General features: G+C 50.8%; 7 protein-coding genes across 7 annotated transcripts; 4 read left to right on the plus strand and 3 right to left on the minus strand.

Moving 5' to 3' along the window:
• Positions 1 to 1,216: 1,216 nt before the first annotated feature.
• On the minus strand, positions 1,217 to 2,852 carry CGGC5_v009249 (Sterol uptake control protein 2; the record flags this gene model as incomplete). The annotated part of the gene is made up of 4 exons (XM_032034719.2): positions 1,217 to 1,640; positions 1,716 to 2,426; positions 2,486 to 2,604; positions 2,784 to 2,852. The coding sequence occupies 4 exons, from the start codon at positions 2,850 to 2,852 to the stop codon at positions 1,217 to 1,219; spliced, it is 1,323 nt and encodes a 440-aa protein (XP_031886060.2).
• A 422-nt stretch (positions 2,853 to 3,274) lies between these two features.
• sirT (Thioredoxin reductase sirT) lies at positions 3,275 to 4,306 on the minus strand (the record flags this gene model as incomplete). The annotated part of the gene is made up of 2 exons (XM_032034720.1): positions 3,275 to 3,836; positions 3,888 to 4,306. 2 exons carry the CDS (start codon positions 4,304 to 4,306, stop codon positions 3,275 to 3,277), a joined length of 981 nt encoding a protein of 326 aa, XP_031886063.1.
• Positions 4,307 to 7,499: 3,193 nt separating this feature from the next.
• On the plus strand, positions 7,500 to 8,474 carry nlhH-2 (Carboxylesterase NlhH; the record flags this gene model as incomplete). Its single annotated transcript, XM_032034721.1, has 1 exon — positions 7,500 to 8,474. One exon carries the CDS (start codon positions 7,500 to 7,502, stop codon positions 8,472 to 8,474), a length of 975 nt encoding a protein of 324 aa, XP_031886064.1.
• Positions 8,475 to 9,343: 869 nt separating this feature from the next.
• Positions 9,344 to 9,724, plus strand: CGGC5_v009252 (uncharacterized protein; the record flags this gene model as incomplete). The annotated part of the gene is made up of 1 exon (XM_032034723.1): positions 9,344 to 9,724. The coding sequence occupies one exon, from the start codon at positions 9,344 to 9,346 to the stop codon at positions 9,722 to 9,724; it is 381 nt and encodes a 126-aa protein (XP_031885873.1).
• Positions 9,725 to 9,984: 260 nt separating this feature from the next.
• CGGC5_v009253 (Uncharacterized protein) lies at positions 9,985 to 14,181 on the minus strand (the record flags this gene model as incomplete). The annotated part of the gene is made up of 5 exons (XM_032034724.1): positions 9,985 to 10,866; positions 10,920 to 11,422; positions 11,473 to 11,788; positions 11,841 to 14,031; positions 14,114 to 14,181. 5 exons carry the CDS (start codon positions 14,179 to 14,181, stop codon positions 9,985 to 9,987), a joined length of 3,960 nt encoding a protein of 1,319 aa, XP_031885872.1.
• A 476-nt stretch (positions 14,182 to 14,657) lies between these two features.
• Positions 14,658 to 16,522, plus strand: CGGC5_v009254 (putative transporter; the record flags this gene model as incomplete). The annotated part of the gene is made up of 8 exons (XM_066152146.1): positions 14,658 to 14,792; positions 14,847 to 14,875; positions 14,958 to 15,137; positions 15,194 to 15,343; positions 15,394 to 15,714; positions 15,771 to 16,048; positions 16,110 to 16,153; positions 16,205 to 16,522. The coding sequence occupies 8 exons, from the start codon at positions 14,658 to 14,660 to the stop codon at positions 16,520 to 16,522; spliced, it is 1,455 nt and encodes a 484-aa protein (XP_066008337.1).
• A 398-nt stretch (positions 16,523 to 16,920) lies between these two features.
• CGGC5_v009255 (putative transcriptional regulatory protein) lies at positions 16,921 to 19,182 on the plus strand (the record flags this gene model as incomplete). Its single annotated transcript, XM_066152147.1, has 5 exons — positions 16,921 to 16,933; positions 17,084 to 17,114; positions 17,162 to 17,822; positions 17,876 to 18,397; positions 18,454 to 19,182. The coding sequence occupies 5 exons, from the start codon at positions 16,921 to 16,923 to the stop codon at positions 19,180 to 19,182; spliced, it is 1,956 nt and encodes a 651-aa protein (XP_066008336.1).
• Positions 19,183 to 19,250: the final 68 nt, after the last annotated feature.

Below are 19,250 nucleotides of genomic sequence, written 5' to 3' on the forward strand. Positions count from 1 at the left end.
ACCCATCTCAATCAACGTGAACCGGTCTGTCCACTGGATCCCACGCAGTCCGGCATTGTGTGGGGGAACCTTCACGATTCCAGATCGACGCTAGGATTGCAAATACCGACGTGGACGAATCAAGAAGCCCAATAAGGGGGGCAGTAGTTGGCAAAGTTCGAATCCAAACAGCCTGGCCGCTCGGTTTCGATAAATCGACGAATCCGGTATCGTTATTTGGCTCTCCTGAGATGTCGACAATGCTTCGCCTTCCTTCAGATGAGGCGCAACTGAAGGGTGATAGGAAACTCTGCAATAGCGCGCCCCAGTCTTCATGTAAGCCTTCGTATGTGAAAGTGGTGTTGGCCATACACCTACTTTATTGATATTAATTCCAGTAAGCACCGGCATCGATCGTGCCGAACACATGGATTCGTCAACCACCTACCACTCATCCAATAATGGGATTGAGTTTGCGGATTTTTGCGAGGCGCAAACACACACACTGGATGACTCTGCCGCGATCCGAACAACCACTCGCCCAGAGGATCTCGTCAACGCCGAAGCCTTATGTGGCTCTTGCGTCTGCCACCTGCCGCAGTCAGGGTTCCGGCTTCGCTTTCGCCGTTACTTCAAGTTTGTCTGAAGTTCGAAGCAGCACAGGCCAGTCGTCCCGTCTTTTGTGGCTGGCCTAGAACTACGCGGCTGGACGTTGGGCACGCCCGCAGCGAAGCGCGCCGTTACCTTTCACTTCGCTTTCGCTGTTGTGGGGAGAGCCAGGGTATCTCCGGCACGTCAGCGCTTCGGCCACTTGGGTTCGGTGATTTTACGTTGTATCCGTCGATGGTAAGTTTCTGATTTTCAGCTGCAGGTTTGACAAATAACCTTTTCTGTTATTCCCTGCCAATGTGACCGTTTATCCCATCTTTTTCAGACTACGTACGCAACATCGGCGGTGCTGGGTATCGACGCATCAGTCATCACTGCGGCTGCGAATTCCACGTCGGCAAGTTGTAATGCATAACGGAGGTCCTGAAGAGGAATGTAGTCGTGGAAGAACCTTGATTCCTTCCGCCTTGGCGTTGATTTTGTGTCTTCGCCAAGTCCTGGGGTTACTATCGCTACCTGTGTTGCAGGTCCTACTGTTTCGTGCATTATCATACAAGTGTACCTGCCAATCCAGGCATGGGTTTCCTTAACTCCGCAGCGAGAAATTCCGACAACATCTCCGGCAGGACTAAGTGTTACCTCTGGGCCATGCCAGCCACTCGTCAAAACGGTGATTTTCCTTGAAGTGGCTGTTTATATCTGCCAAGAGTTGACTTGACCATCCGCGGAAGAACCAATAGTCCTTGTCCAAAACCGCGATGAACACATTCAAGTAAGCTAGCAACACCAATGCATGTGGCTCGGTCCGCCGGAGATCATCAATGACTGACTCCGGGATGGAGTATGTCCATATGAGGCAGGCGCTGACTTCAACCTGCAAGCCCACGTTGGCCAAACCGATGCAACTCCTCTCAAGAGACGATATCATTGCGTCGTAGTCAGCGCGGTTCGGGATCGGGGGTTGCTGAGAGCGGTAAAGAGACCGGAGGTGTGACAGGGCATCAAACGTGTCTCGTGGTAAACGGGTTCCTTCGAGGCTTGGACGGGTATTGCTGCAACACAAGGTGAGCACAACATCAACATGTGATCCCGACAAACAGCTTCTTGCAGTGCCCAAAGTTGCTTACGCTTCAAGTGCCCCAATCATGGGTATGCCGTGTGTCATTGCAGCCAGATCGCTCTCCCTAATCCTTACCGTCCAACCCTCGAGGATGGCGCGAACACCTCTCATGATTGATAGGAGGTTGACCACATCCGATATCGACGTATTCGCATTTGAACTGTTTCCTGGACACGTGGCCGGTGTGCATGCCCGAGTATTGACTACAGCCGAGAAGCAAAACATGGCTTTCCAGTTGTCCTCGGTGACATTTGATAACAGGCTGCGAAATGTCTCTTGTCCTTTGTCGTAGTGGTATGCACTCCGGGTAAGGTACAAATGTCTTTCGCCTGCGGGCAACATGGAAGCTTTGTGGAGAGCTGCTATAGCGAGAAGGCCATGCATTACAAAGCTATGTCGACGTCCCTCTCTCGGAAACACTTCACGCCACACGTGCCTCACAGTGTTTCGATAGCCCATAGTGTCGCATGTTAGAACACAGTAATGGTGCATCAAGTCGACGTCAATTGTCCAAGATTCGTCGGAGATAGTCGAGGAGACTGGAGAGGCTGTTCTCGGATATTTCGGAACAAGATCAAGGAAATCGGTACTGCCATCGCTAGGAAGAGATCTCTTTTTACCACTTCCTGGAGATTCGGGTATCTGATTTGACGAGGGTCTCTGGGGAAGACCGGGAGTTTCCGATGTTGGCGTTTCCAATCCCGTTGGTTCGAAAGGCCTGAGATACAGAAGTCAGGTACTTGAACATACTCCGGCGAGGGCAACGTGGCGCTTCACCTTAAACAGGCATGACAAGTCGAAAGATTGTCCTGGGTCGTTGAGCTTCCATCACTGACAAAGCTGCAAACAATTCTGTATCTTGTGCAATTGAAACATGCCGGATGACGCTCGTCGCACTTTATGAAGACCGTGTTAGCGGGTATCCATCTTGCCAGGGGCCACAATCCATTGCTAGAACCTCGCATTCGATAGGAGGAGGTAATCAGGAACGCGCATTCTTAACGCCGAAAGCCTCCACTATCTGTGCGCTTCGGTGGGTTCCAGCAGCACAGAGGGACTTGCCGCAGTGTCCTACCTTGACTTTGCGCTGCTTGCATTGGCGACAGCCGAACCGAGACTTTGTATGTGTCCGCCGAGTTGACATGATGGAGTGTAGGTGACGAGGCATAAGATGGGAAGACGAATGGGGGGCGCGCTTGAAGTAATACGAATGATCTCGGGTTCTCGTGCGTGGATCATCCCGAATCCGAATACTCGTATCGACTGCGCCCGAGTCAAATCACCGGAGCCAAGACCGCGCAGTGGACAATGCGAACCCGAGATGTCTCGTACAGACCAGGACCATGGAATCCACAGTCAGTGAACCGAAACCTTGTGCTAATTGATCCAATCGGCGTCATCAACGATGTTGTGCTCCGACAAGCCAAGCATTTCTTAATGAACGACGACAGCCTGATCACAGAGCAGTAATCAAAATCGCAGGCAACTTGTAGTCCGAAGTTTAATTCCATTGATTGTTATAAATCCTGAACACTTGTGCTACCAACATGTGTTGTCCTAGGTATGTCACCAATTTTTCTCGAAGTCATCCTGCAGTATCTGCGCGTTTGCTCCAACGCCAGCAGGGGAACCAGCACCCATAGCGACAGACACCTGCTTCACCTGTGTCGCACAGTCGCCAGCCGCAAACACGCCTCTTCTACTTGTCTCTTGCTCAGAGCCCGAAATAGAGACGTCTCCCGTATGCATGGTTTCCAACCCAAGTTGCTCTGCAAAACTACCGTTGGGAACTGTGTCGGGTTTGTGGAAAAGAAAGCCAAACGACGACGTTGTTCCGTCCTCAAATTCAACCACCATTGAAGCATCGCTATTGTAGCACAAGATCTGAAATCTCCGAATCTTCCGGTCGTCCACTCTGAGACCGTGGATTTCGCCGGCTTTTTGCACATCGTTAAGGGTCAGGGATCCGGTACCATTGGTCAACAGACATATGTTTGCCGAAAATTGCCGTGCAAGTTGACCGCATGAGATTGCGTCGGATAGCTTGATACTGCTGGTTGAATTGAGAAGAACAGCTGCGTTGACGGCACCGAACTTCTCAAATCCTGAACGATGCATGCAGTTGAATCTGTCCATCTGTAAGTAATAAGAACGATCTGTAGCCTTTGGGAGCACTGACATTCCCTTCCCCCAACATTCTTTGTATCCCGCAATATCTGGCAGCACATCACGAGTGCCTGTCGCCAAAATCACCTTTCTACTTTTCCAATACCGTCCGTTCTCATCTTCTATCTCGAAGACGGGACCGGCCTCACGAACAGTCCTGGCCCCTGTCTTGGCAAACATGATTGTCTTGTACTTTCGTTGCAGCTCCGCCTTCAGTCCATTCCGGATCAAAGATGGATTATCTTGTTCATGAGCTCCGCCGATAGGGGAGACGCTGTGCGCCTTCCAGTCTCCAGAGTCAAACACGACGGCGCTTCGAAGAACCCTTCCGAGAGATAGTGCCGCAGATAGACCCGCGGGACCGGCCCCAATGATGCAGACATCGAGAACGTTTCTGAGGACGTGTGGTGTCATTGTCGAGTCGGGGGCCATGATTGCAGAGAAACAGGAAAGCCGTAGAATATGCAAGTATGGTCGAGGAGAATGGGAAAGTTGGCAATGGGTAGGTAGATATTTGCAAGCGGTTTGGTGATTTGTACGGTCCTTGTCTCACGTCAGACGATAGACGAACCACGCTGTGCGTGAAATCAGGGAAGGATTGAATGTTCACAACTTGTGGCGCTCTTCCACAATATACTAGTCGGAGACTTATCTCAGTCTTGGCTGGCCACGTAGAGGGGCAACTACAAAAGGGTCCGAACCGTTGGCTTATTGGATAACATGCTAACTACAAACAGAACACGACACATCCTACCGATAACCGCTCTGGCTTTATTCGCTGCTAGGGATGACGTTGGATTTGAATGCGAACACGCTAGCCATATTACTCCATCTAAGGTCCCGAAATGATATGTGTTAGCTGTGGCTTCCGTCATTTTCAGCAACCAAATAAGAATCCCAATAATCAAGTTCCTTCTGCTAGCGATTGAAAATATAGTTATGCCATGTGCACCTTGTACTGAATATGGATAGATACGTGGAGACAAGGCAGATTTTAACATTCTAAAAGCTCATGACTGCACCATGGGATCAATATTTGCACTGTCCTGAAGCTTCAAAATGCCAATGAGCCTCCTGACTTCGTCAATGATGCGAATGCATGGTGGACGATCAGCACCGCTCGCGTATTGGGCATAATCTTGGCTTCGAGGGTTGCTGTGCCAGCCCCTCTGGCGCTCTTCCAAGACGTCCAGTAAACCCATGAAAGAACTCTTGCTTGCTCCATCTAAACCATGAATCTCCGTCTTGACAGCTTTATTGGCTAAAATCATCCATTCTAGCGGATGCATCTGTATGCTGAACCCCGGTGCGCCAGATGGCGCATCTGGCGATGAAACGACTCCGTCTGAACCCAAGCCCTGGAATTCAATGACTTTGGTCTGGTTGAGTCTTGTCGCCGTTGTTGCCTCGGATTCGATAGCCTCAAGCACAGATCCGTACTGTCTTGCTATAGACATCATAAGTCCGCCTAACAGTGACATATTCTGTGTGGCGGACAGAAATCTCGTCGGACAGATCGGACAGTGGATGATGTCTCTTGCCTTTACCATCATCCCTCTCAAGAAATGGAGGCCTGAAGGGAACGTCATCTCCTCGTTTGCCTGCATCTGATCTAGCATAAGGTACAAGCTCGCGAGGCAGGCGCACGAAGACTGATTGGAAGGAGCCGCGGTCGAACCAAGCGGAGTATTGTCGGGACTTGGAGCTGTTGTAATCAAGACCCCACCATCTTCAGATAAGGCGTCCAGTCCAGCTCCCGCCTGTTCTTCACAGAGGGTAGTGGTGCTTGAGATTGAATTGTTAGTCGCCCAGTCGTTTTGATCCGGAATTGAGTCCCCTGTATATGCGGACGAAGTTGGAGCCAATGTCTCTGTGCTGAGCGGATGATCGGAACTGGGCCCTATTGCCGAGAGTTGCGTCCGGGTAGACGGCTCCGATGTACCCGCCTGCCGGTCATCCATCGGGGTGGACACGCCGCATGCGCAGATCTTCCGCCGCGGAGGCCGGCCAATTGGCTTTTGGATGGAATAGAAACACTCTGCTCCAAATCTTGCACATCTGCCGCACTTCGGTCCTTTCCCATCACACCTCACTTTCTTCTCTCCTATCGGGTAGAGGATCAGTTCATGTTTAGCGCCGTTTTTGAAGAGGCGAGATCCACTTACTGCACCGGTCGCAAGATGCACGCTTGGTCGCGGGACCTTGTTCAACTGGTGTTGACTTCATTATGAATTCGCTTGAGTATGTTCAACGGCGTTCATTCTGTAGCCCGGAATGAAATCCAAGGGAAGGAGGCTAGCTACAACCTCGAATTTGGCAACTAAATGACAGTCGCGGAGACTTAAGTGTGGTTTCATTCGACACTGGCTGCTGTGGAGAGAGTTTGAGCAAGTTGTGACCAATGATAGCGGTGGAAAGTATCCGAGGTCATCCAGCGCAGGGATGGCTCGCGTTGAAGGTTTGGCATCTGAGAGCTTCAAGCACTGACGGCAGCTTACAGGAAAGGAGGCCGAAATGGCAATATCGCAATGCCATGTTGTTAGGACCCAGATTGCTTATCATATCAATTTCATTTTGTTTCTATCAAGAGATGCTAAAACTGACCGGCCAAGTTTCTAGCAACGATTTGACGTTGAATAGAACCTCCTGATGCATTTGCGTTGGCTAAGGACGTGAGAGACCTTTATGAATGCCGACACGGATCACTTTCATTTTCAACCGGTTCACTCATTTGTGACTTTGACCATAGATGAAGCACCATATTTACTACTGTTGCTTTACTGTATTTGCTATCATCAGTGCCTTCTCTGCCGGCCTAAGGACTGAGTGCCACTCAGCGTGGTCGATAAACTCAACTTCAATGCCTCGGCTCCTCCGCAGTGACAATCCCAAATGAGTTACCCAATCGAGTAATCTTCTGAGTCGTGTCTTTTGCAGAGGTCGCCGTTTGTAGATACATTTTTCTGTTTGAAAATGCATTTTCCGTTGGGCATCTTCACCAGGACTTTCAGCGATTACATGGATGGTTCCACCGGGCACCGTTAGCGACGCGTCTGCTAGGTCATCTACCAACACTTCGACTCTTTCTTCGATGATTGCATCCACTTTCAGAACCCCCCAAAAAACTCTTTAGGCGACAAGGAAAAAAAGCAGTGCGTCCCCATATGTGATGAGATCAATAGTCTCGTACGATGTCTCATGTGCCCACACTGTTGGGGGTTTGAAGCCTGTCTGAGCACACCGAATTGTCTTAGCCACCCGATGGACGGGGCTGAGAATGGTTAAAGCTGACTGGAATCGTCATCTGAAAAGAAAGAGTGTGTCTCGCTAACCCTTGGGGTCTCAATTGTAGAGCAAGGTTGCATCCCCATCACCATATTCAGCTGGACCCCACCCACCAATAGGGCCCCAACACTACCTCACAGCCTCCATAGTTCGACTTGGCCGCCCACTTGCTGCAAAATGCAAGTGTTGTCTAAGCTAGGAGATATCTCGCGATCGCTAGACAGCCTTGAAGATTTTAGACCGAAGATTTGATATAAAAAGCATGCTTCACGTCCGCAATTTCCCAGCTTTGAGAAGCGCATACGCAACAACAACATTGGTCCTTCCTCAAAAGATCAACATGTCTCTTTCAACTCTTCACTATGACCCCGAGTTTGCAGCAGTTCTCTCGGGTGTAAACATTCCTCCTCCCCCCGCAACCTTCAAAGACGTATTTGAATTACGGGAATGGGGAGACAGTCTGCTAGAGGGTCTCGGCTTCGGAATGCCCATTGCAGAAAATGTTTTTCAAACCATTATCCCTTTTGAGAGCCACGACGGGACGGTTCTCAACATCACACACTTTTCTAACTCCAACAAGCCCAAAAATTCCACGCAACAGCCTGCAGTATTCTACGTCCATGGCGGAGGCATGGTGGCAGGGAGCGTCGAGCTGTATGCTCCCAACATTGCCAATGCTGTTGACTCTTACGGGCTGGACTTTTTCGCTGTAGACTATCGTCTCGCGCCAGAGCAGCCAGGTCCCAAGCTTACCGAGGACGTCTACTATGGCCTCAAATACCTCTCTGACCACGCCAAGGAGTACCACGTTGACAACAAGCGCATCGCTATCATGGGCGACTCCGCTGGCGGCGGACTTGCGGCTGGTGCCGCCCTACTAGCCCGAGACCGCGCCCTAAGCCCTCCCATCGCGAAGCAGGTTCTGATCTACCCCATGCTGGATGACAGAACACGGCTACCTGAGAACTCTGCTTACACCCAGTTCCTCCTGTGGACTGAAAACGCCAACCAGCTAGGTTGGAGCTCCGTTTTGGGCGAAGGAGTAGCCGGGAACCCGAAAGCTAATGCCTCGATTTATGCTGCGCCGGGGAGAGCTGAAAACCTGAGAGGTCTACCACCTACCTACATTGATGTGGGACAGCTGGATCTCTTCATGTTTGAAGACATTGCCTATGCCAACAAGCTAGCGGAAGCAGAGGTTGAGGTTGAGCTCCATATTCTGCCTGGACTGCCCCATGCATTCGAGTTTGCATCCAATGCTACTTTGGTAAAGCAAGCACTTCAGTCCCGCAAAAGAGCTTTGATGCAAGTGTAGGCTCGGTGCCAAATCGCCCTGACCTCTAGGAACATCAGATAATGACAAAGACCATGTTACTTAAGAACCGATGCCGGCGAACTCACAGAGCTAGTCAAGTCTCATTCAATATCATCCAATCGTGGGAATGATTAGTGCCATTATAAACAACCGAGATATCTGTCCAGCCACTTTCCGTTTTCATTATCAAGACTAGATCATACATATAAATATCATAACGCTCTTTCGTCTTGGATTTCTGTTCTGCTGTACGTGCGTTGAAAAACCGAGCCAATTAAGCTCAAAGAAGCCCCATGTGGTAACTAAGAAAATGGCCGCGGACAATGTTTCATTCGCACCGCGCCCAGGCTGTGTGGGCAATTTTTTGCTTTCTCACCTAGCGCGGGTGTACACTCAATTACCTACATAGGTTTAAGCCATCCGTAGTTAATTGCAACGTAGATCACTGTTCTGCGGAGTTTTCGTATCGCCCTCTGCGGAGTTGATCGTGTTCGCGACTGGCGGAGTTGGGTGCGGAGTAGCGGGGTATTGTCGCTGTGCTACCCACTAGAGGCCAATCAGTACCAGTTGAGGCCGTCTGGTGTCAGCTTACTTCGGGCTTTGATGTTTCAGGCAACGGAAGAGGCTTGATGGGTCAAAGTGAAGGCGCTGGAACATACAGGAATACTCCCTAGATCTGTGTTATGGGAACCGAATACGGCGTTGGACTATAAGTACACTTACAGCAACCTGTAAGTTCGGCAATAAATCCCATCATTCACTTGGATCCCAACGTTCATCACAACTCAAATCATTCGAAAAGCAAGTCTTCGAAATAATATTCAAGATCCTCAATGTTCTATTACATCCTCGCTTAAAGTCCTATCAACATGGTTTTCACCAGCATGGTTCTCGCTTGCCGGAAAGACGGTATCTCGCACGACGAGTTTGAGAGACGATACGAGCAACACTTAGTTCTGGTGGAGGAATTGTGTAGCAACGCGATGCCCCTGAAGCACACCAGATACTACCCCCAACACGGCGGAGCAGATGACAAGCCCATTGTCCTTTTCGGAAACAACAAGGAGATGAAATACGATGTCATCGTGACAATCGAGTTCGAAGATGAGGCTGCGTGGCAGAAATTTGGCGCCATACTGTCCGAGCCGAAGGCTGCCGCAAAGATCGCGGCTGATGAGGATGGGTTCTGGGATAGAAACCAGATGCACGTGTTCAACGTGGGAGGCGTCAAGGTTTGGGAGGGGAAATGATTGCCTGGCTAGTTCTGCTGCGACGATCACGTTCGCGGGAGTCATGTCAAGGAAGATTTTGCCGCCCCTGAAGTTGCAAACTTGCGCCTTGTGTATCTTGGAAGGAGTTCTGTCATCACCGTTTTGCACGCCAGTCAATCAACCCCTGGTTGTAGGGATTCATAATTGAGAAAGCTTCATCTCACTGACTTGCGGCTGTCTATATGTGTGATTATTGTGTCTGACTCTTTGTATGATTGATTTATCGTTGAGCTACGTCTTCAGTTAGATGCTGCGGCGGACTCTCTGTTGGCCACACTGCCGCTCGCCCGTGAAATGTGGGAAAACCCATTGACCCCATTGCTCTTCATACCTTCCACCTTTCCCTCATCTTCAGGGATGAACTCTTCCACCACTTCCTCACTGGGTCCATAACCCCCACCGCCTGGTGTCTGCACGATAATGCGATCACCAGGGTTCATCATCACCGTCGCCTTTCCACCCAAGCTGATTGTTCTCACGGTGTTGTCGGTATTATCCTTCCGAATCCAAAGGTTGACTCCCCGTTGACCCTCCTCGCCACCAGCCATACCATATGGCGCGATGACACGTCGCTCTGACAGAATGCTTACTTGCATTGGCCTGCGGAACTCGATATCACGAACACAGCCATCGCCACCTCGTCTTCGGCCGAGACCACCACTTCCCTTGCGGATAGAGAACTCATGCAACAACACGGGGTAACGCTTTTCCAGTACCTCTGGGTCGGTAATGCGCGTGTTCGTGACGTTCGTGTGTACTCCTGATTGGCCTTCCCAGTGGGGACCTGCACCAGCACCGCCAGCAATCGTCTCGTAGTATCCGAAGCCCTTGGTGACTTGCCCATCCTTATTCGTGCCGCCGTAGCCAAATGTCAAGTTATTGCAGGTACCTTGGCTGGCAGCTGCAGCACGGAATGCTTTGAAGATGAGGTCGACGATGCGTTGAGAGGTTTCGACGTTGGATCCAACGGTTGCAGCCTTGAGACTAGGTGACAAGAGGGTGTTTGGTGGACAGTAGATCTCGATGGGTGCCAAACATCCTTGGTTCAGGGGGATATCTGAAGAGATCATACAGCGCATACAGTAGATGATGCCAGAGTACATGACAGCTGAGGGTGTGTTCTGCGAAATCAAGTCAGCCTTTGCCGCCACAAATCCTTACAGAGCAGACTCACCAGGTTGTTCAACGCCTCCGGTCCGGTTCCCGTGAAGTCGAATTTGGCGGATCCGTCCTCTCCATTGATGGTCACCCGCAGAGCCAGCGCCGTTCCATCATCCAGGTAGTCAACAGCTTTCAGGGGATGTCCGCGGAACCGGCGGCTGAAGGTCTTCAGCAAGGCCCGGACGCTCTCCTCGGCATTCTTCTGAATCGCTTCCATGTAGAATTCAACCACCGGCCACGAGTATTGTCGGACGAGATCTTGGATTAGGTAGATACCCCGATTGTTAGCAGCAACTGAGGCCTTCAGGTCGGCGACGTTGTCTCGCAATGTCCTCGTTCCACTGCAGCCAGGATACTGCGCAGGCTTTACGTAGAGCTCCTCTACCAAGCCCTCCTCATTGAAGACTCCTCTATCGACCATCTTGAAAGACTCAATAGCAGCACCTTCTTGCCAAAGCTCTGTGGAGTTGGGTGGCATTGAACCGGCAAGGATGCCTCCAATGTCAGCGTGGTGACCTATCAAGAGTTAGCAATTGGCTTATACAAACGAAGCCCATAGATCAAACCTCTGTTTGCCACAAAGAACATAATTCTCGTCGGGTTGTCGTTGTCGTCAAAGACTGGCGTGATGACAGTAAGATCTGGCAGATGAGTTCCTCCGGCACAGGGGTGGTTAGAGAGAATGACATCTCCGGGCTTCAGGCCATCTTTCCCGTATTTCTCCGCCTGATACCTGATCGCCGTGCTCATTGAGCCAAGATGACCGGGAATGTGGGGTGCGTTAGCAACAAGTCCGCCGGATGCTGAAAAGATTGCACAAGAGTAGTCCAGTCGCTCCTTGATGTTTGTGGAGATTGAGGTCTTTTGAAGAGTTCGCCCCATCTGCATTGTGTTAGAATTGGCCTTGCAATTACTGTCAGTGGCGGTGACGTACCTGCTCTGCGATTGACATAAGACGGTGACCAAAAACAGACAACTTGATCGGGTCGACCTCATCCGTTGACGTTGTTTTCTCTTCTCGGCTGACCAGGTCAATGACCAGATGTGAGTCCAGCACGACAGCATGGCTGTCTTGATCCAAGATAATTGTTTGAGTCGCGTCAAAAATCACTGCAGGGCCCTGGACCTTGCTCAACTTAGGCAAGTTGTCAATGTGGAAAACAGGCGCATTCGTCCAGCCCAACTTCTCGAAGTATATCCTCTGAGTCTTCGCATTGGTTGCATCGGCGTGAGGGAACTGTTCTGAGCCTGCCATCTGTTCAAAAGGGTTCGATAACGGAAGCTCCACAGCCTTTCCGACACTACGGACTCGGACGTCGTCAACCAGGATATCCCTCTCCTGGCTGAAACCAAACTCCCTATGATGACGGGTGACAAAGGCTGCGGCGAAGTCTCCATCCTCTGGTTCGGGGATCATCAGGGCTGTATCGCTGCCCCGGTACCTCATGTTGAGGAATTTCTCGTGAGACACTCCATGAGCCGGAATGCCCTGAAGCTCAAGGTCCTTCGTCCCTTGCGAAGAGACGGACTCAAAACGCTGAGTCAATCGCTCCTGAGCTTCCGGTCCATACGTCACGGCTTCCGGCTCTTGGCGCTCAACGACAATATCAGCAAGTGCCATACCAAACGCTGACAGAATACTGGATAGTCGGTGGATGAGAACGCGAAGAATGCCGAGATCTCGGGCAATGGCAACGGCGTGTTGGCCTCCTGCGCCGCCGAAGCAAGCAAGATTGTGCGCCGACGCCTCGAAGCCTCTGCCTTCGCTCAAAGTACGGATTGGTCTCGCCATTGTGGCGTTGGCAACCTGAATGAAACCCATCGCAACTTCCTCCGGCGTGAGCTTGTCGCTGCCATGCTTGTCCCGGTTGACCTGGTCCGTGAGCGCGAGGAACTTCTCTCGGACGGTGTCGACATGAAGTTTGCGAGGGAAATACTCCGGCAAAACTCTGCCCAGGAAGCAGTTGGCATCCGAAATCGTCAATGGGCCCCCGTTTCCGTAACACGCTGGGCCCGGATATGCGCCGGCAGAGTCAGGGCCGACTTTGAAGAGACCACCGTTCCACTCTAAGATAGACCCACCACCGGCAGCAACAGTGTTGACATCCAGCTGGGGACATTGGATAGGGACTTCGGCAACAGTGCTTTCAAAGACGTGCTCAAGCGTTCCTCCATAACGGGAGACGTCAGTGCTGGTTCCTCCCATGTCAAACCCAAGAACCGGGGTTCCCTCCTTTGCATCATAGCAAGTCTTCGCATATCCAATGACACCGCCAGCGGGGCCGGAAAGAATGGCGCGAAGACCGGTGAAGTCACTGAACTTGACCAGACCGCCATGCGATTGAGAAAGCAAAAGCTTGTTTCCGTCCTCATTCATCAGCTCGCCCTTGAAGCCCTTTCGGAAGCTGTCCAGATAGTTCTCCGTGATGGGTGATAAGTAGGCGTCGGCGGTGGCGGATTGAGCACGAGGAACGATGTTGATCATGGCCTGAAGTTGAGAAGACAATGAGACCTTGAAGCCCATCTCTCTAGCGATTTCGCCAATCTGCAGTTCGTGGTCCGGAAAGTTGTAAGAGTGCATCAGCGCGATGGCCAAACTGCGATAGCCCTCATCCCAGACGGCTTGCAAGTCTTTCTTGACGGCGTCTGCGTCCGGCTTCTTGATGCACCTTAGCACCTCACCATTGACGCCGGTGAAGAGACTTGTGTCTGAGGCTATGTCGATAACGGGGGAGTCCGGATCTTCTGAAGAGCCTTCGACGGTGATTCTCTCATCGACTTCCACGACCTTCTCATAAAGGCGATCCAGTTTCTTCACAGCTAAATCGAACAATCGCGGTCGGGCCTGGTTTCCGATAATGAGAAGGTCTCCGAATCCTTTCGTAATCAGCAAGGCAACTCTCTCGCCCTTGCGCTCGAGTAATGCATTCGTGGCGACAGTTGTTCCCATGCGTATGCTCTCAACCGGTGCCAAGTCTAGTTGGGTTCCCTTGGGGATTGACGATCCTGTAGCAGTTTCCAAGATGCGCCTGATGCCCTCGGTAGGAGCATCGTCATATTCATCTGGACATACAGACAGAAGCTTGAAGACGAGGTCTTCTTTATGACCAGGAATTCTTGCCCAGCTAAAACGAGTTGCGTGTTAGTTGATCGCGCTTCTCCCAAGCTACAGAGGTGATGTTGACTGCTTGCTAGGGATGAACTCACAAATCGCAAAAAGTACCGCCTCTGTCTATCGCAATACGAACTCCCTCTTGGGAGATTGCTGATGGCATCTTCAAAGTTGTTCAATAGTGTTAAGCTTGATAGCATCTGCTCAAAACAGCATCTTGCACTCAATTCTCCATGCCTTGTCCTATATTCGATATAAGTCAACTTCAACTCGGCTTCAGCATCATTGTGCCGAGACTCGATCGGCAATGCTTGCCGGCTTATCGAAGCTTAGTCGGTTTGTCAAATGAAGTGCCGATCGAATCTGATAACAGCTGATAAGGATCGGATGAGCTACCCCGGCGACCCTGCGCCAAGTGAGCCTTATCATCTGCGCCACCCTAGCGTGTAGGGCGATAAACAGGCATCAACAGATATGAGGATTGCCGTGGCGCGCCCGCCAACTAGGGGGGATGATAGTTCTCCAGACCTGTTGTTGAGTTGTGCATAGAGATATATCTACAGTAAATGCCGACTTCGGCTTCTTGACGATGCGACGCCAGTTTCCATCTTTGGTCGGCTGCAGGACTGGATTACCACAATGAGTGCAGACAAGCAACTCGACATCAAGACCGGCAGCAGCCAGGATGGCCAGGGTAACGATGTTAGCGAGGGCCATGAGGTTTCTGCCTATATCGACCCGGTCAAGGAGGCTAAGATGATGCGGAAATTCGACGTAAGGAGATTCGTGTCTCGTTACGTGTGTCCATGCTGACCTATTTACCTGTAGATCTGGGCGATCGGTGGCCTCGGAATCCTGTACATGTTGGCCAACCTTGACAGGCAAGTCGGCCATCAACTACTACATGTGGATTCGCAATAGCTAACAGATTGACAACAGGAGCAACATTGGAAACGCGCAGATCGCCGGCCTCCCAGCAGACCTTGGTTTGACTGGCAACCAATATGGCACTGCTGTCACCCTTCTCTACGCTACATATGTGCCATTCGAGGGGCCCGTTGCTATTCTACTCAAGATCATTGGCCCCAAACACTTGCTCACCTTCTGTTGTCTCGCTTGGTAGGTTGCATCCACATCCATTTTAGAAACACGCGAATAACAAGAGCGATCTTCAGGGGTATCGTTTGCTTAGGCACCGGCTTCGTCCATAACTGGCAAGGACTCTACGCTTGTCGTATGCTTATTGGCTTCTTTGAAGCTGGCCTCATTCCTTGCATCAATGTTTACATTGGGATGGTGTACAAGAAGTCTGAAAGGGGCAAGAGGTTGGGTGCACCGAACTTGCTGATGTTCATTTGGCTCATCATCGCTCTAGATCGTCTATCATCTTTGCCTTCAGTGCAATTGCCAGCGCCTTCGGTGGCATTTTCGCATATGCATTGACTCAAATCCGAACCGGAACATACTTCTCGACATGGAGAGCCCTCTTCATTGTCGAAGGTTGCATGACGATTGTCATCGCTCCGCTCTTCTGGCTGTTCTTCCCTGCCACACCAAAGGACGCCTGGTTCCTGACGCGCGAGGAGAAAGAAATGATGAAACTTCGCTACGAATTGGAGCCCTCTTTTGGTATTGATGAAGAGTTTAGTTGGAAGGCTGTCATTGATGGCTTGATCGATCCCAAGTTTCATCTCCAGTACGTCTACGATGCAACTTGAAGCTTCTCGTTCACAGAGCTAACAAGTTCAATAGCTGGATCTTCCAGTTCGCTGTCGACATCTCCCTATACGGTTTCACAACATTCCTCCCAGCCATTGTCAATGGCTTGGGTTACACTTCGGTTACTGCGAACCTGATGACGGTTCCCATCTACGTCTGGGGCCTTATCACTTTCCTCTTCACAGCCTACATGTCCGACAAGACTGGAAATCGCGGATACTGGATCGGTGGTCCTCTTGTCTGCCTCATCATCGGATACGCGTTGCTAATTTCCGTTGATAACTTGGGTGTCAGATATTTTGCCTGCTTCGGTGTGTTCCTCCGTGCCAAAAACTTCTCAATGCATCGAACCTTGCTAATTTAAGTGAACAGTTGCTGTGATGGGAATTTACCCTACAACAGGAATGAGTCTGATGGTGAGTGGAAATCCTGCGTTGACCATCAACAGATGCTTATCAGTTCAACAGTGGCTCAGCGACAACGCCGCACAACACTTCAAGAGAGCCACCATGGTTGGTGGTGCCCTGACCCTTGGCAACACTGCTGGAGTTGCAGTGGGTCAAATCTTCGTCAGCTCGGACAAGCCCCGATATATCCGGGGATTGTCTATCGCTATGGGTCTCGCGGCAGTTGCATTGGCGTGTGTTGCCGCTCTCATGATAGGAATGCACATTGTAAACAAGAGGCGCGCAGAGAGAATCAGGAAGGCGGAGGAAGAGGGGTCTCCTCTGCCGAGCATCCCCGAGAAGGGAGACTTCGATGTGTACTACAAGTACACTCTGTAATCACAAGCTGTTGTCTGTCGAGCCTCGTTTTTCGTTTAAACACTTTCAAATAATTAGCAATGACTTTAATGCGAAAGTTTTCAAAAGAAACTCGAACAGAGTATTGCTTTCAAGCTGTCATCTTCAGGAAAGAAACAAAGCCCGAAGATTGGGTTGCATGGACTAACGATAAACAGCCCATGGCGCGCGTTAGCGATGATAGGGGTAGATACAGGGAAGATAGGCCCGGCACTTTCTTCCAATAGCAGCTGTCGTTCCTTATCATGGTTCGTTCCCCCGCAACAACTGGGGTAAGGATGCGGATCTAAATACCAGATCCACTCCAACAGTAGTCTCCACGCCGGATTCTCTCCATTTCGCTGTTCAATGTTGTCGAAAAGCTATGGTAGGTCGGAGTCATGGCATCGCCTAGTGAGTCCTCGGGATTGCGTGCTTCGAAGCGGCTGAAACGCAGCGTTGTAGCTTGCCAACGATGCCACGCTCAGAAGATCAAGTGTACCGGAGGCACTCCGTGCAGGGCCTGTGACAGGTCCAATGATATCGCTGCTTGTCTTTATCCAGTCCGCGAGAGAAAGATCTCAGTCTTGGAAAGGTAAGCTTTGCCAAGAAAATTTGAAGATTTAAGCTCATTATTTGCAGCTACATAAAACAACTTCAAGACGAGAATGAGGAGCTTAAGCGGAAGACATCTCTCCCATCTCAGGCTAGTCCGTCAGCAAGCCAGGTGTCGGACCAGATCGTGGTCAACACAGAAGCTCACGAAGAAAAGGAGGAGGAGGAAGAAGAGATCTCCACCGCTGAAGTGGTCCATCCCGTCATTGAACAGCGGATATGTGATCCTGCAGCGCCACGGCCAGTTTATGTCGGCGCTGCCGCGTTTACTGCCTTCGCCAACATCTTATGGCACGACGGTCCTACACCACCAAGGAACGTCAAAGTCTTCAAACATCCAACCCTTCAACGAGCCATCAAGACCGACTACAAACTCCCGAACTACACCTACGCCAATCTTCTTGTTCAAGTTGTCTTGAGATTTATCGGAAGTGATTACCACTTGCTGAAGAAGAAGTCTTTCTCTCAGAGAGTGGATCGGCTCTACGGCCCCGCAACGGAGCAAACTCCGGACACCATGTTCCTCTGTCGGCTGTTCGCAGTCTTTGCCCTCGGTGAGCTGTATCTCAAAAAGTCGACAAGTCAGCGAGAAGTGCCAGGTGCGAAATTCTTCTTGCAATCAGTGTCGCTATTTGAGGAGTTGTACGAGGAACCCAACATAGAGTACATCGAGACTCTGCTTCTGATGGTGAGTCGCTGATTGAAATGGCCCTGATTTCAAGTGATCTAACATGGACGCAGTGCTTTTACTCGCATGCCTTGAACAGACAGAACACGGCATACACATACGCGGGCATTGCGTTACGACTGAGTGTCACTATGGGTCTTCACAGAAACATCACGTATGACCCAAAAACGCCCCCAGTTGAGATCGAGAATCGGCGGCGCGTCTGGTGGACCGTATACACCTTCGATCGTCTATGCAGTGCAAAGCTGGGTCATCCGGTGATGATCAAAGATGAAGATATCGATGCCCCATTTCCCTCATCCGACGGCCTTTCTGCCGAGGAGCAGGAGGAGTTCGTGGACGCGGGTCAACTCATCGCTAACATCAGATTGGCCCGCATCACTGGTCTACTTTTAGACCACACTTACAAAATTCACTCGCCCCACGAAAAGACTTTTGTCAGCAACGTTCATAGAATTCTCACGAGTCTGAAGGAATGGGATGCGACACTGCCTCCTGAATTGGCTCTCGACCACAGCAGAACCCCCTCGTACAGCACAAGGGCAGTCGCTTCTTTGCGACTTCACTTCAACCAGGTATGTTACGATTGAAGTCGAGAATAATACTGAATACTGACGACTTTACTTTTTAGTGCGTGGTATTGACAACGAGGCCTATCCTCCTCTTTCTCTTCAAATACTACATGCGCCAATCTCAAACTCCGTCATCGCCATCATCAGAGTCTACGAAGGTGCTGCCGCCAATGACAATTGCCTTGGGGGAGGCCTGTATATATGCTGCGAGAGCATCCAATCGACTCCTGAAGCAGCTCTGGGTGGATGGGGCCATCGCAACCTTCGGATACTTCGATGCTCACTTCATTTTCTCATCCACCATCATACTCATTCTCTCAAACATTCTAAACCCGAACGATGGCGACCGTAACTCCGTCGACTTAGCGTGCACGCTGCTGCAGTCCATGGCCGACGACGGTAATCTCCCAGCCGCCGAACTTCGCGACCGACTAGCAACACTCAAGGAGGACCTCGAGAGCAAGTATGCCACTAGCAGCTGCCAGGTTACAGGTCCAAAACAAGGGTACATGACAGCTGCTGGTACCTTCGCCGCGCACGTTGCCCCGACCTCGAGTCGGCGAAAGGGCGACCCCAACAGATCGCAGACTGGCCAGACACCCTCGACAACAACAAGCCCCGCAGCTGAGGTCTCCTCGGTCGGTAGAGCTCCCTTCGATGATCCCTTTATTCAAGACTTCCTGGGCCAGCCATACTCAGAGTGGAGTCCGAGTGCTTTTGACATTACGAATGATGAAATTGGCGTTTCTTCTTTGGCTTGGGATATCAGAACGACGAATGACATCTAATACGTACGCGGTCTTTGGAGTTGAGGAGCTCTCATGATGTTTCAACTCAGGAAACTACGTTCCATCTC

This window comes from Colletotrichum fructicola (genome assembly GCF_000319635.2).
Source record: "Colletotrichum fructicola Nara gc5 chromosome Unknown KSG_Nara_v1_contig05, whole genome shotgun sequence".
Taxonomy (NCBI): domain Eukaryota; kingdom Fungi; phylum Ascomycota; class Sordariomycetes; order Glomerellales; family Glomerellaceae; genus Colletotrichum; species Colletotrichum fructicola.